The 13,225-nt window shown below is 34.1% G+C and overlaps 2 protein-coding genes across 2 annotated transcripts in view; one reads left to right on the top strand and one right to left on the bottom strand.

Moving 5' to 3' along the window:
• LOC142976922 (uncharacterized) lies at positions 1-4,730 on the top strand. The gene is made up of 6 exons (XM_076120531.1): positions 1-835; positions 1,468-1,685; positions 1,775-1,919; positions 2,000-2,252; positions 2,343-2,545; positions 2,814-4,730. Exons 1-6 carry the CDS (start codon positions 203-205, stop codon positions 4,578-4,580), a joined length of 3,219 nt encoding a protein of 1,072 aa, XP_075976646.1. The 5' UTR covers positions 1-202; the 3' UTR covers positions 4,581-4,730.
• The window catches only part of LOC142976923 (organic solute transporter alpha-like protein), a 26,459-nt gene continuing 17,935 nt past the window's right edge, over positions 4,702-13,225 (bottom strand). Inside the window, exons 3-7 of the mRNA XM_076120533.1 lie at positions 10,672-10,820; positions 7,845-7,931; positions 6,436-6,532; positions 5,876-6,122; positions 4,702-5,342 (exon numbers count right to left, since the gene is read on the bottom strand). Of these exons, the coding sequence (XP_075976648.1) occupies positions 5,128-5,342; positions 5,876-6,122; positions 6,436-6,532; positions 7,845-7,931; positions 10,672-10,820 (795 nt within the window). The 3' untranslated portion in view covers positions 4,702-5,127. The remainder of the gene's footprint in view (positions 5,343-5,875; positions 6,123-6,435; positions 6,533-7,844; positions 7,932-10,671; positions 10,821-13,225) is intronic.

The raw sequence follows: 13,225 nt of genomic DNA on the forward strand, positions 1-13,225 counted from the left end.
TACGTGTGTGCGGCGAACGTCTGGAGCTGACGAGGGATCTATTTCGGGAGACGCTTGCTTCGTCGAACATACGTGTGAGTCCAACGAGTCGACAGTCCTTTGTCTGATTAAAATCGTACCGGTCGTTACCAATTTTAAAGATATATACTTTATCTGTATTTGCGCGTATGAAGGTACGACTTGTTTATAAAAGTATTCCAAAATGGGAAATTTACTCAGTAGTGCCCCAACAAGGGAAGGCAACGCAGAATACGTCACAAGTGAAAGTGAAACAATGAACAACACAAACGTTTTCAGTGATGGCGAGAAAGAAGAAAATATTGCCAATGTTGATGTTGATGATGCTAACGAAGATAAAGCTAGAGCTAAGGCTAAAGAGGAAGAAATGAATGAATTTAGGAAGGAGCTCAGTCTAAAACGTGAACAGAGAAGAGAAATATTAGCTCGGCACAGAGCAGAAAAAGAAGAATTAGAGAGATCGTTGCAAAAAGAAAAAGCCGCAAAACTGGTTTTATCTGAGAGCAATCAATTACTATGTGAGTTATTAACTAAGAATAGTATAGCAATCCCAGAACATCTAATAGCTGGAAATGGAAAGTCTGAAATAACAGAAACTTTAGTCCAAATGAGAGAAGAGTTCATTATTATAAAAGCAAATAATACACAACTAAGAAAAGACCTAGCAGAAACCAATAGTGCTTTACAGAGTGCTTACTCAGACATTGCAGATTTAAATGCTGAAAACACTGAATCAATGAAACAGATTCGTGCTTTAAAAGAAGTGGTCACAGTCAGCAAGACTATGATTGGACTACGAGAGCAACAGCTAAACGAGGTTAGTGTCGATTGATGTTATATTTGGAAAGGAAGTTTAAACGATTAATGTTTCGCATACCTAATTGTTGTTCATTTGCTATCCTGGTTCGATAACCATATCTTAAGTATTTAATGGTCATAACTTCTCAGCTACTTAATAAATTATAAAATGACAGAACTAAAGTTAAAAAAGGTACGTGAATCGTTATTACACCATTGTGTGAAATTGTAATTGAAATAAATAGATCGACACGTTTTCATCGACTCATGTCTTCAAAATCAAGTATTGTGGCGGAAGTTCGGGAAATTGTATTGATAAACAATCGAATATTTCCAATGTCATGTCAGCGAGCCAACGACCTGGAGTCGGCGTGGCTTTAGCCGGTCAGGGACCGTGCTGTACGTCACGTGAACGCACCACTGTCAGTACTTGGCGTCGAACTCATTGAGATAATGCCAACTTTATAACAACAGCAGCTGCAGTAGAACCTTCCTAGATAAACATCATGTTTAGCTATTAATTATATTTATTACTGATGTGATTGTCACGCCCCTATATTAATTGTTACACTCAGTGCATTACTAACATTACACAACTATAGTATGACGTATTAAGAAGCCCTTGATTCAAATTGTCCCTGTTATTTCCAGTTAAAGAACAAATTAAATGAAATAGAGCGAAATCTCGCTGATAGAGAAACTAATCTACTGTCTGCCGACTTAAGACAAGAGTATGAGCGACAGCTGCAGAACATCCGTACATTGCGCGGCCTCTATGAAGAACGAGCCCGGCTTGCTGAAGTCACTAGACAGGGCTTGGTCCGAGAACTGGATGAACACAAAGTTTTATATCAGGCTGAAGTCAAAAAGTAAGTACAAAACCACTGATTTAAACCGCATTATCTCGTTGTTTAAACCATTCATGTATTAAACACGGAGGTATCTTTTCCTTTTCCAGATGCAAAGATCTCACTGACAAAGTAGAAGAACTAGAAACAAAAATTGACTCGTTAATTGAGACAATTGAAAATAAAAATTCCCAAATATCCACATGCCAAAAGGAAACGAATGTATTAAAAGCAGAAATGGCTGTAGTAAACAAAGTACGTATACCAAAAATCCTTTCCTTTTCTGTAGTGTTTATTTATACCTTTACATTCATAATTTTTATTTATGTTTACAGCTTTTCTCAGAAGTACTACTTGGTTACAAAACCAAACAAGATTTGGACACATTGGTTCACAGGCTTGAAGAAAATCATGGCATTCTCACACAAATGGCGGAAAGAGAGAATGGATCTGAAGTTTCATCAGCATTGCCTAAGCTTCTTCTGGAGTTGGTAAGTCAAGTCGATGAAAGCCAGAAACAGGACATTGAGGAAAACCCTAATGTCGACAATGAGCCATCAAATCAAGAAGTACCAACACAAGATACAGGTAAATGCCTATTGTAATAATAATAATAACTACGTTACCTACTAGTTTTATATATTGTATAATACATGAAGTATTATGAAATAATTTCAGAAACCCAGAAATCATCTGCTTCTGCGGAAGATATCGTAGAGAACCTTCCAAAAGTTTGGAAAGTTCTCATAGAACTATTGAGTCATCAAAATGCATCTGACGTTGAATCCTCGGAAAAGGTTACAACGTGCTATAAATCTGTTGAGACAGCGTCAGGACCCGTGCTAGTGCCAAGCGTTAGTCAGACATATATCAGATTAAAGGTAAGTGATGAACTCATTGCTACTACAATTGTTAATTCGGCGTCAAAATTATGCGTCATGGTCAACTGACACAATATAAAAATAAACAGGTTCATGATCAATATTTTGCAGCAAAAAATGCGCAGTTTCATGAATTTTGGTAGAGAGCCAACCTTGATGTTCTGCGAAAACAAATACAAAATAACGATTAAACTGGACGTTGCTTTCGCTAATTACCTACTTTCTTTTCGTAATTCTTACACTTATGCCAAACTATTTGTTATTACAGGATCTTATTATAGAAAAATTGGGTCTAATCAAGGAGGTCAATCGCATGAAGCAACTTAACACTCATCTAGAAACGAGGTTAGGCGAACAAGAACGCAGACTTTGTCTTGTAACTAGTGAATTAAGTAAAACCTGGCATGTCGTCGGTCGGTTGCGAAGGCATCATCATCAGTTGCATACCCATGAGAAGATACTCAAATATGAATTACAACAAAAAAGGAAATTATTGAACGAGCTTAAAGAGGAGCTTGAATATTGTCGGGAAAAATGGGAACAAGCAAGAGAAAAGAACACACAATCAGAAAGAGACTGGCGGAAACTTCGAGCTGAATTCTCTAGTAGGAAGACAAAAGCGGGATCTCCATCCTTCAATAATTCTGGAGAAAGTGGTTACAGTGATGAGAGACCATCAGATGAATCATCCGAGTCGAATGATGAAAGTGAATATGTTGCGGAACCGCTAAAAAGATCCAAAAAGAAGGTAAAGAAACCTTTTGAAACTATTGTAGATTCTAGTGCTGATTTTAATTTGGCAGCAGAAAGGGAAGACCCAGCTAGTGACATGTTGGATGTGGCTGATCTACCTTTAGATACCCAAGGTAGTGAAGAAAACCACGATGTAATGTCAGAGCCTAGCAAAAGTGAAGCGTTTTCGAAGAACGATAAGATATGTGAGGAGACTGAAGATGAAGTAGCAGACATTACTCACGATGACTCTTGCACTGAGGATGTTTGTACAGAAGATCCTTCGAATGAAGACACGACAGTGGCTACTGTTATTGCACAAGTAAAAGTTTCCCCCGTCGATTCTGTAACTCAACTACCGTCCACAAGTGTACCATTAATTGATCCACAGGAGATATTAAGAAACGTTAAACTTCAAAATGAAAGGCTGGCTATTAAAGACAAAAGATTGAAAAAGTTAGAAAGCACTAGCGCTGCTTTATTAAAGAAAACACAAACTACGGCAGAAATCGGTGAGCAACTTAGTAGTACATTGGATCTTCTTATCAATCGGCCTGGCAGCAGTAACAGCTCCTGTCACGAAGTTGAAACCAATAATATAGTTTTAACAGATAAGGTAAATTCCAGCGAAGCATCGAATATTGATTCCACGCCAGAAATTGTCTCCGAACTTCAAGAAAACACAGATGTCACAGATGCAAAGCAAACTGACTTAGATAAAGAATCGATCAAACAAAATGCTGAAGTGGACAGTGTGAATTCTACGGAAAGCCAGCAAAAATCACCGCAGGAATCGTTACCAGATTTCAAAGCCATATTAGAAGACATAAGAAAGCAAAATGAAAGACTTGCAAAAAAAGACGAAAGACTGCAAAAATTGGAAGAAAATTGTTCTGAAGTAGTAAAAAATATTTCTAGCACAATCAATTCGGGTGACAAAATGATTGAGAAGCTTGAGAGCCTTCATGGTGACAGACATGGCCCTAATACGAGTAAAGCAGAAACTGTAGAAGATCATCCGAAGGAAGAACCGACCAATTCAGATAAAGATGACGGTCCTTCGACATCTAATGAAATGGACCACGAGGCTAGATTTGCTGCTCGTGACATAAGGTTAAAAAGGTTGGAAGAACAAACAAAGTCACTAGTGAACAAAGTAAACAAGACAACATCGAAAGGCGTCAAAATACATTACAAATTAGAGGAATTACATAACATTTATGGATCAGAAAATTCTAGAGCTGGCACTCCATCTGAAGAGAATGAAGATAAAAATAACGGTAACGAGTCGCCGGACGAATAATACTTTAAATTGTTTATTCTTAAAATTTTACTAATCTCTGCACATGTTTTGTAATTCGGCAATGTTGTTCAAATTAAATGTTGTATTAACAATTTGTTTGTAATGGAAAAAAAAGAAACAATTTCGATTAAACGTTTATTTTCGACTAATCTAAGTGTATTTTTATCACAAAAATATTAAAATAATAGAATACCAGTTCAGGTACATATCTTCCACAACGTGCAACACTTATCACAATACAATTACAATACGCTACGTAAAGTCATGGACACATAATTTATTTGATTAAGATACTTATTTCACTAACATTACTGGGAGGGAGTGGCAAATTCAATATCAATTATTTAGAAATTAATAACCCATCGTCAAGGCATTGGCTCCTTCAAAATATTGTTTTAATTGTTACAAAATAACAGAGGTAGCAACAGGCCTACCCATTTCTGACGATAGTTTAATATCTATCTATCGTTTCGTTAACAATAACCATTGATAAAACGTCTATTTTAACACCTTACGTAACTAGACCACACATAAACGCATTAAGAACTCAATCATCAACTTCGACGTTGTTATTGAATGTTTTATTATCGATGCCTTCTTTAATACTCCTTACTTCGATGGATCGTATATTGTCATCGAGAGTTGAGTTAGATTTTTCCTTTGGTTCGTTGTTCAAGTCTTTGCCTGGAGGATTTCTGTACAGACGCCAGGCCCACAATGATATTAATAACATCTCAACCATCATCACGCAATTCTGGACCACTGAAAAAACACGAAAGATTTTTATTAGTTAAATATCCTTGGAAGAAAAATATTGTTATTGTTTGCGAATTTTTATAGTACTTGCGTCATTATCATTGACGTTATTATTTCTAACGTTCGCTGTATTCTTATTCATTTTAATCTACGAAAAGAAATGTATTTTTAATTTATGAATAGGTTTATTAACAGGTCTTTTGTCTTTATCGTTAATTATTTTCACAATTACAATGCAATCATTTTTCATTTATGTATTTATAACTTATTTTGGTTAATTTGACTTTAAAAATAGTGTATCTTTATTTCTGCTTTTGTAATAGTTTACTAAAGCAGAAATAAACATACACTACTATTCCAAGTAAATGCATTGAATGTGGATTTAAAGAAAATTACCTATCAGTACCTACACCACATTTGTAGTCCCTATAGCTTAATAATATAACAAACAAAAAGCGATTACTACATATAAACTGTAAACTGTAAGACTGGTTAACAGTAAGCACTACCGATCAATCATAATGAAAGCCCCAACTTACTACTTCCAAAGACCACAGGATGAATTTTCACCAAGCAGGGTGCATTGATGACTTCAGCCAAAGCCTTCGCCATTCCGACTTGCACCTTCACGATGATCAGTACCAGTTGTATGGCAAAGAACCTCGGCTTAGGATTGTGGCCCACTGTGAGAGCCATCCGAACACACATGACCACACCCCACATACCCGGCAGAATGGACCCGGCGACGAACGGTTGGAAATATATGAAGTTTCGGTTGTATAAATTCTGAAAATATAAAAGTTAATGTTTTACTTGATGATTGAAAGTTTTCCCGCTTAAAAAGGTAAAGGTTTCGTAAAAGAACAGTGGCCAATTTTAATGTTCATGTCTAATAAAAAGTACATCATCTTAAACAGTTCTTAAATGAGCCAGTTGTGGCTCAATCCGACTAAAGGACTAAAATGTTTTAAAAGTGTCAGATTTTCCCTAAATGTTATAAAAGTTTATGGTTTTGACATCATGTATCGATTTAAAAGATATATTTTGCGGATTGGTTTATTATCCCATGATTTGGCATACACATAATAAAAATGCTCACAAAGTCTTCCACCCAAAGCGTGAGTATGAGTACGTAAATGATGGCTTGAATTATCGGCATCTGCAATACTAAGTAATGCAGTCCCGCCAGGCTTTTCCTGTAATAGAAAACAAATGTATGTAAGTAAGTACTTTGTTTAATAAACATGTTGATTAATATGAAAATTTAATACGGTTTGCGATACAAAGTATTATTCCCACTGACTTATTTGATGACTAACACATAATTGTATTTATAACTCGTTTACGACGTTTGATTACATGCATTACTATAACGAGTTCCATGCTTGTAATGGTCTTAATAACTTTTCAATTAATAACGGGTCACACCTTCGGAAAGAAAATTGAAGTACCCTTAGTCCTTGTTAGTCATCCATCATGAAATTACTATAATTTCTAAGAAAATTACAGAAGGAGTGGCAAACAGTCATTGGAAATGTAATCAACGAATAATCAAACCATATACAGTTCGGATAGCAATTCACTACCATTTTGTCAATCTCATTTGCATAAAAGCTTGATTGATACCTTTTCTTTTTGTCCCGAACGTCCCCTACGGATGCTTACTTTATCCGATTACTAAACATTCTAAGAATCGATCATACTAGTTTAACTTATATGTTTTATAGTAATTCGATATCCATTAGCAGTCTTGCAGATACTTTGTACGAGTACATTAAAATACGCACTTAAAATGGACAGTTTTATTAAACAAGTTAGTTACGATATTATCTCCAGCAGTTATGAGCAGTTACTGAGACGAACTATGTATGCAAGTAGGTACCTAGCGCAACTTTTAATTCAGTACTCACTACTCATTAGGTTTGATTGCTTACCAAAAGGCATAAGTTATTATCAAAATTGAGCTTTACAACAGTAACAGAGAATGACTCCTACACAAAACCATATTAAGAAAGACTATTATCTACTTCTAGATGACTTTTTTACATTCATAAGTTGATAGGGCAGGTGTACTTTATCTTTGTTACTTGATATTGCAACAATCATAAAATTCCGATGAGACAATTGCGCATAATAATTAATTTATGCACTGACAGCAAAGGCAATCCTATCTCGACTTTAACGCGTCGAACAGAAATAACGAGTACAGAACTATAGTAAACTAAATACTATTTGTGAAAATCTATAGGAATATCATAATAATTCGTAGCTCTAAAGAGAAAAAATCCTATTGATAAGTATATGAATAAAAAACTGCCTTTTGAAGATGAAATTCCACTGGTTAAAAGTCATAACAAAACGTTTAGTAAACAATTTGTCGTCAATTCCGTCAAGGTAACCTCTCTGTATTTGGCTATTTGCAATCTTGCCATATTTGTAATATTGTGTGAGTTCAATCACCGACATATCCTCTCTGTCCGTCCATTAGTGATCTCAAAAGCAACTTACTTTCGTATCTTCGGCCTTGGTATGATGCAACATGGCCAGCAACAACACGGCAACGTCCGCGTCTCCAACTCTGCTCCCCCGGTACTTCTGCAAACATTTAAAACAACACCATTTATTCTTGTACCAGTGTATTCATATTTCTTGTACCAGGGTAACTTATTAGAACCTAATGTCGTTCTGGTTTTGATAGATTTATTTTACCAGAGATTTACACAAAAATAAGTCTCTAACTTCCATAAGACGTAACGTAATTCTAGGCGAAGAAAATTTTACTAGCCCTAAACGAAACATGAATCCTCAAAAACACATTCCTTAGACATAATACAAGCATTTCCTGATGATATTATTTATGTTAAACACAACTCGAGTCCGGCCATACTAGACTTGGTAGAAAACACTTGGTTTTCCCTTGACCAGTCCTTCAGAAAAAAACCAAACTGTCCCAATCGAAGACAGCCCTAAAATAACATCATGCACATTTTTTTATCACAATGTAATCAGCGCAATCATTATCGAGCTGTGAATGAAACCGTGAGTACGTTACAAGTTATTTCTATTATCACGATAGACATTTGAACTGCGAGAGATAAGGCCGCTGAGCCCGCAGATATCGTCTTACGCAAATCGTAACAGTTTACCAAAGAGAAATCGAATACCAATGCTTTACGCACTATTGGCATCGTTAGGTTTATTAACTTGTTATCTCAAGTTACGCTAAGCCTGAATAATTGGCCACCAATTAACACATACGGTAATTAATTCTTTATAACCCTTTATTTGCAAGCTATTAATGAAGATAATCGTTAACCAGGGAAGTGATGAGAAATGTATGTAGGCGTTTTACTACTTATAATTCACAGATAAGCAAGATCGTGATAATGTTCATTAAAAACTTTGTGAGTTGCAAGATTCTTCTCATTCATTTCAATGTTTTCATTTAACTTTATTAGGTGTAACACAATAAAAGAAGTACCAGTTTCCGCAATGGTACCGATTGCTATTTACGTACTAAATCAATTTGATTCTTTGTAAAATAAATGACTTTTTTTTCACTACACTGGAATAAGATTTTTAAAACCGTCCAATTAACGAGCAGTTTCCTTATTTTCAACGTAAAATCAGTATATCCAATTTATTTTCCGTAAACGACAAGACCAAGTACTTATTCCTTAGTTGTTGATAAGTTAAAATTACTTCATCGTCTTTTGTAAAAAGAGTCTATAAAACAAATTTAATTGAGCAATAAATTTATCCTGATATCACGATCAAATGACTAATGCCCGGTTTCTGAGTACATTTAGCGGTAGTTTATCTATTCAATAGCGTTTTATTTTTTGTATGAGTTTAAACGGGCTTATTCCACTTTTCCCCGTTGGATGATCCCCATTGATGGGGATTATTGAACTTTTTGTTCACTATTCCCCGTTGACCCAAAATTTTTATTTAATGGGGATAAATGAACTAAAAAGTTCAATAATCCCCATTAGGTAGGTATGTTAAAAAAATAAAATACATATATGAATCATGTTACACTTATTAATTAAAAATATAACTTTCTTATACCTAATAAAGTCACAGATTGTACAATTATTAATTTAAAATAAAAAAATATAACTTTCTTAAACCTAGTAAAGTCACAGATTGTACAATTATTAATTTAAAATAAAAAATATAACTTTCTTAAACCTAATAAAGTCACAGATTGTACAATTATTAATTTAAAATAAAAAATATAACTTTCTTATACCTAATAAAGTCACAGATTGTACAATTATTATTTAAAGTTGGTTAGAAAGTTATATTTTTAATTAATAAGTGTAACATGATTCATATATGTATTTTATTTTTTTAACATACCTACCTAATGGGGATTATTGAACTTTTTAGTTCATTTATCCCCATTAAATAAAAATTTTGGGTCAACGGGGAATAGTGAACAAAAAGTTCAATAATCCCCATCAATGGGGATCATCCAACGGGGAAAAGTGGAATAAGCCTTTAAACGCTATTGAATAGCTAAACTACCGCTAAATGTTACCGCTCAGAAACCGGGAATAAGATATTAGAGGTATATAAATTGGTCTTTACCAATAAAAATATGGGAGAGTCCTGTGTCAATCTAAACCCTGATTACGAAATAATAAAAAATCTAATTCGATTGAAAGCTGGACTTAACTCTAAGGATAGTAATTTTAGCCCTAAAAGAGTAAAAAAAATTAAGAAAGTTTATCCTTCACCTTTTGGATAATAACACCTTGGCCTTCGCAAATGGATTAATCGTAATCTAAGTAACAATCATATTTATGGAATTCGTGTTCCTTTTACGTAAAAATATTCTGAAATAAACAAACTTGTTCTAAGCACATATTATTTTGTTGTTCAATAAATATGGTTTTTGACGTTTCGCCTGCCTTTTGTGTCCGTGATTGCCAATTTACTATGCTAGCAAAAAAACTGCAGTATATACGCGGAAGTGTATTTTTAGTATCATATTAAATAGTTTATTGGTTGATTTGTTTATAGTTTAATGAACTTTAATACGACGAATTCAAAATGTAATTTATATTATGGTGATTGGCGCATAATTGATTTCCTAGACGCGCAACGTGCTCTACCCAACACTGCGATCTAATATTGAAAGCACGTTAAACAATAACCTTATAATATGTTTTATTTAACTACACAATAAAGGACTGGTACCTACCGGTTGTAGGAAGTCAGCAATATAACACAAAAATACTATTTAACCAATAGGAGTATTTATTCAACGCGACTGTACGTAGGCCATAGTTACTTAGTACGTTATTTTGCCACGCATTTGACTCACCTTATTAATTGCTCCACACCTCCACATTCGGCGATGACCAAGCAAAAGAAGTGGTACAATGCTATTGTCACAGTTTGCTGTGATATCGCCTCAGCCGGGATTCGAAACCGCGGCACTATTATTGCGATGAAAGCACCTGCTGCCACGATCTACAACAAAGATAAAGTCTCGTAAAATTACCGTATTTTAATTTGTTTTATGATGTGAATTAGGACTTTAACAGTAAATGAAAACGACAACGGGAATTTTGTTAGACATTTAAATTTGATTTGCTTAATAAAAAAAGGGTTACCACATTGAATTGCTCTGGACAATAATAGACTTTGCTGGAGTAAATAGTTAATTCATAAACTTTCTAATATGTATGTAAGTACGTATACGTAATTTCGTGATTTCTACGGTATGTCTCACTAACTCTACCGACTGTAAACCCTTAGAAAAACTTCACAATTATCTTTTCATTAATAAAATTCATGGTATTCTTCATGGTACTAAGTCATGCCAAAGTGCAATTGTTTAATATTTCGCATAATCAATTCAACACCGTCCTCCTTTCTATGAAAGGGGTTAAGGTTGAGTCCGTCAGCGCCAAACTGGCCGAACGCTACTTGGCTGACTTCACACAACCTTGTTTACGAATTTTTATTACTAAACTTTCTTGTTTTAAATTAAAAACTACGCATTAAAATATTATCCTTTTCGAATTCGTTTTTTGCAAAGAATAATTTGAATAAACATTACGCTAGTATTTAAAACAATATTTAAAACAATATTTAAATGACAATAACGTTGTACATTATTACTGTCGTAAAATATAATGAGACAAGTTCAAAAAACAACTATTTATGATGAAAGCTTTTTTTTTTCAACCATAGATAACTTAACCAACGTCATAAACGTGGGAACTAGAATTTATTGAGCGAAGGAAACAACAACAAAAAAGCATTAAATTAGTAAGGAGGTATTGTTTTATTTAATGCTATAAGGTCATAATTAAACACAATGAGGAAAGCTGCAAATTCAACGAAGTATTATAAGTACCTAAGCATCTAAGCATGCTATACAGCATGTCCCAAAACTCAACGTCTAGCCGAAACGGCTTTATATTATTCCCAGGTTTTTCTTCATTTTAATGATGGATGGCTTTTTCTGATGATTATTACAATCAATCCCGTTACCCCGTTTCGGCTTGACGTTTCGTTTTGGGACACCCTGTATATTATATTAAGTACTTTGGTATAAATCGTTATAGTAAGTAGGTATATTATTATGTTAAGTTTTAGGTAGTTTCTCAGAGAATTTCTCGAACGTCATAACAAATTGCTTCATCTAGTAGATTGTGGGTAAGACATTTAAAGGTTACTCAAGTTAAAGCCAGCCGTTGCTTAAGCTAAATAAAACCTCGGCAGAATGAGAGACCAATGTGACTTTGTTACACATTGATTTTCTGTTATATGTAGAACGACACAAGACCTAACAATACGAAACTACATAATATTGTATTCAAAGATTATTCCAAGATAGATAATAATCGTGTATTTTGATGATGCTTTAAATGCCTGACGGCCTCCAAGGCACGGTGGTTAAAGTTGTCGCCACGCCACTATCACTGCGTTGGCATATGATGGATTCGATCCTACGCGGAACAAATAATAATGTGGTCCACAAATAATATAACTGTTACTGGTCTGATTGTATTTTTTGTTTGTTTGTTCGTGTGTCGCGGGGACTTTTCCCGCGACACACGAGCAAATCTTAGTAACATGTTCGTATTTTTAAACAATTAAAAAAAATACACAAAAATTTTGCTGCAGAGTTTCCTTTCGCTTTAAAAGGAAATTTGTGTGTTATGTTTGCAACGAGCTTTCCCTCTGCGACAACTTGGCCTTTTAGTCATTTTGACGACACAATTTTGCATAATCATGGTCATTGTCTAGAATTGCAATAATCTTAGTAAACGATTCCCACGTTAACACTGTTAATTATGCCTAATTAATTTAGACACGGTCAAGTACAGATAACAAAGCAACACAATGAATATTCTTGTAACAGTAGCAAGTAAGAAAAAATAAGTTATTTGACGTAACTAACATAAGTAATAAACGCTTTTAACAAGATTTTATGTCATGAAATATTTATTTGTGTCAAGATGATGTGAATTCCTATAAATTTGCAGATAAACGGATAGGCGGATATTTATAGATATCTTGTTTATTAGAAAATGTTTTAATGTTATTTATAAACGGTGTAATGTATTTAATAATAATTTACTTAGTAAATCTTAAGTTGGATTTATATTTTTATCAAAAGAACAATAATTGGTTATTATGCATGTTCTCAATCAAACTTTTAATGCGAAAATGCCAGCAGAAGTAGTTAAAAGTTTTTGCAGTTTTCGTAAGATTTTATCAAAATGACGTTAGTCGTAAAAAAAAACTATAGTCAAATGTTTTATTTATAGACATCGGTGATGATTATAATTTAAATAATTAAGTATATAACTTTGATGACTAGAAATGCCTTAAAATATAAAACAAAAACTGTACGATGCTCA

This window comes from Anticarsia gemmatalis, chromosome 12 (assembly GCF_050436995.1).
Source record: "Anticarsia gemmatalis isolate Benzon Research Colony breed Stoneville strain chromosome 12, ilAntGemm2 primary, whole genome shotgun sequence".
Taxonomy (NCBI): domain Eukaryota; kingdom Metazoa; phylum Arthropoda; class Insecta; order Lepidoptera; family Erebidae; genus Anticarsia; species Anticarsia gemmatalis.

Coding starts and splice junctions, on each gene's coding strand:
- LOC142976922 (XM_076120531.1), top strand. CDS start 203: ATGGGAAATTTACTCAGTAGTGCCCCAACAAGGGAAGGCAACGCAGAA. Junction 1,686..1,774: donor TATCAGGCTGAAGTCAAAAA/GTAAGTACAAAA, acceptor TTCCTTTTCCAG/ATGCAAAGATCTCACTGACA. Junction 2,253..2,342: donor AGTACCAACACAAGATACAG/GTAAATGCCTAT, acceptor AAATAATTTCAG/AAACCCAGAAATCATCTGCT.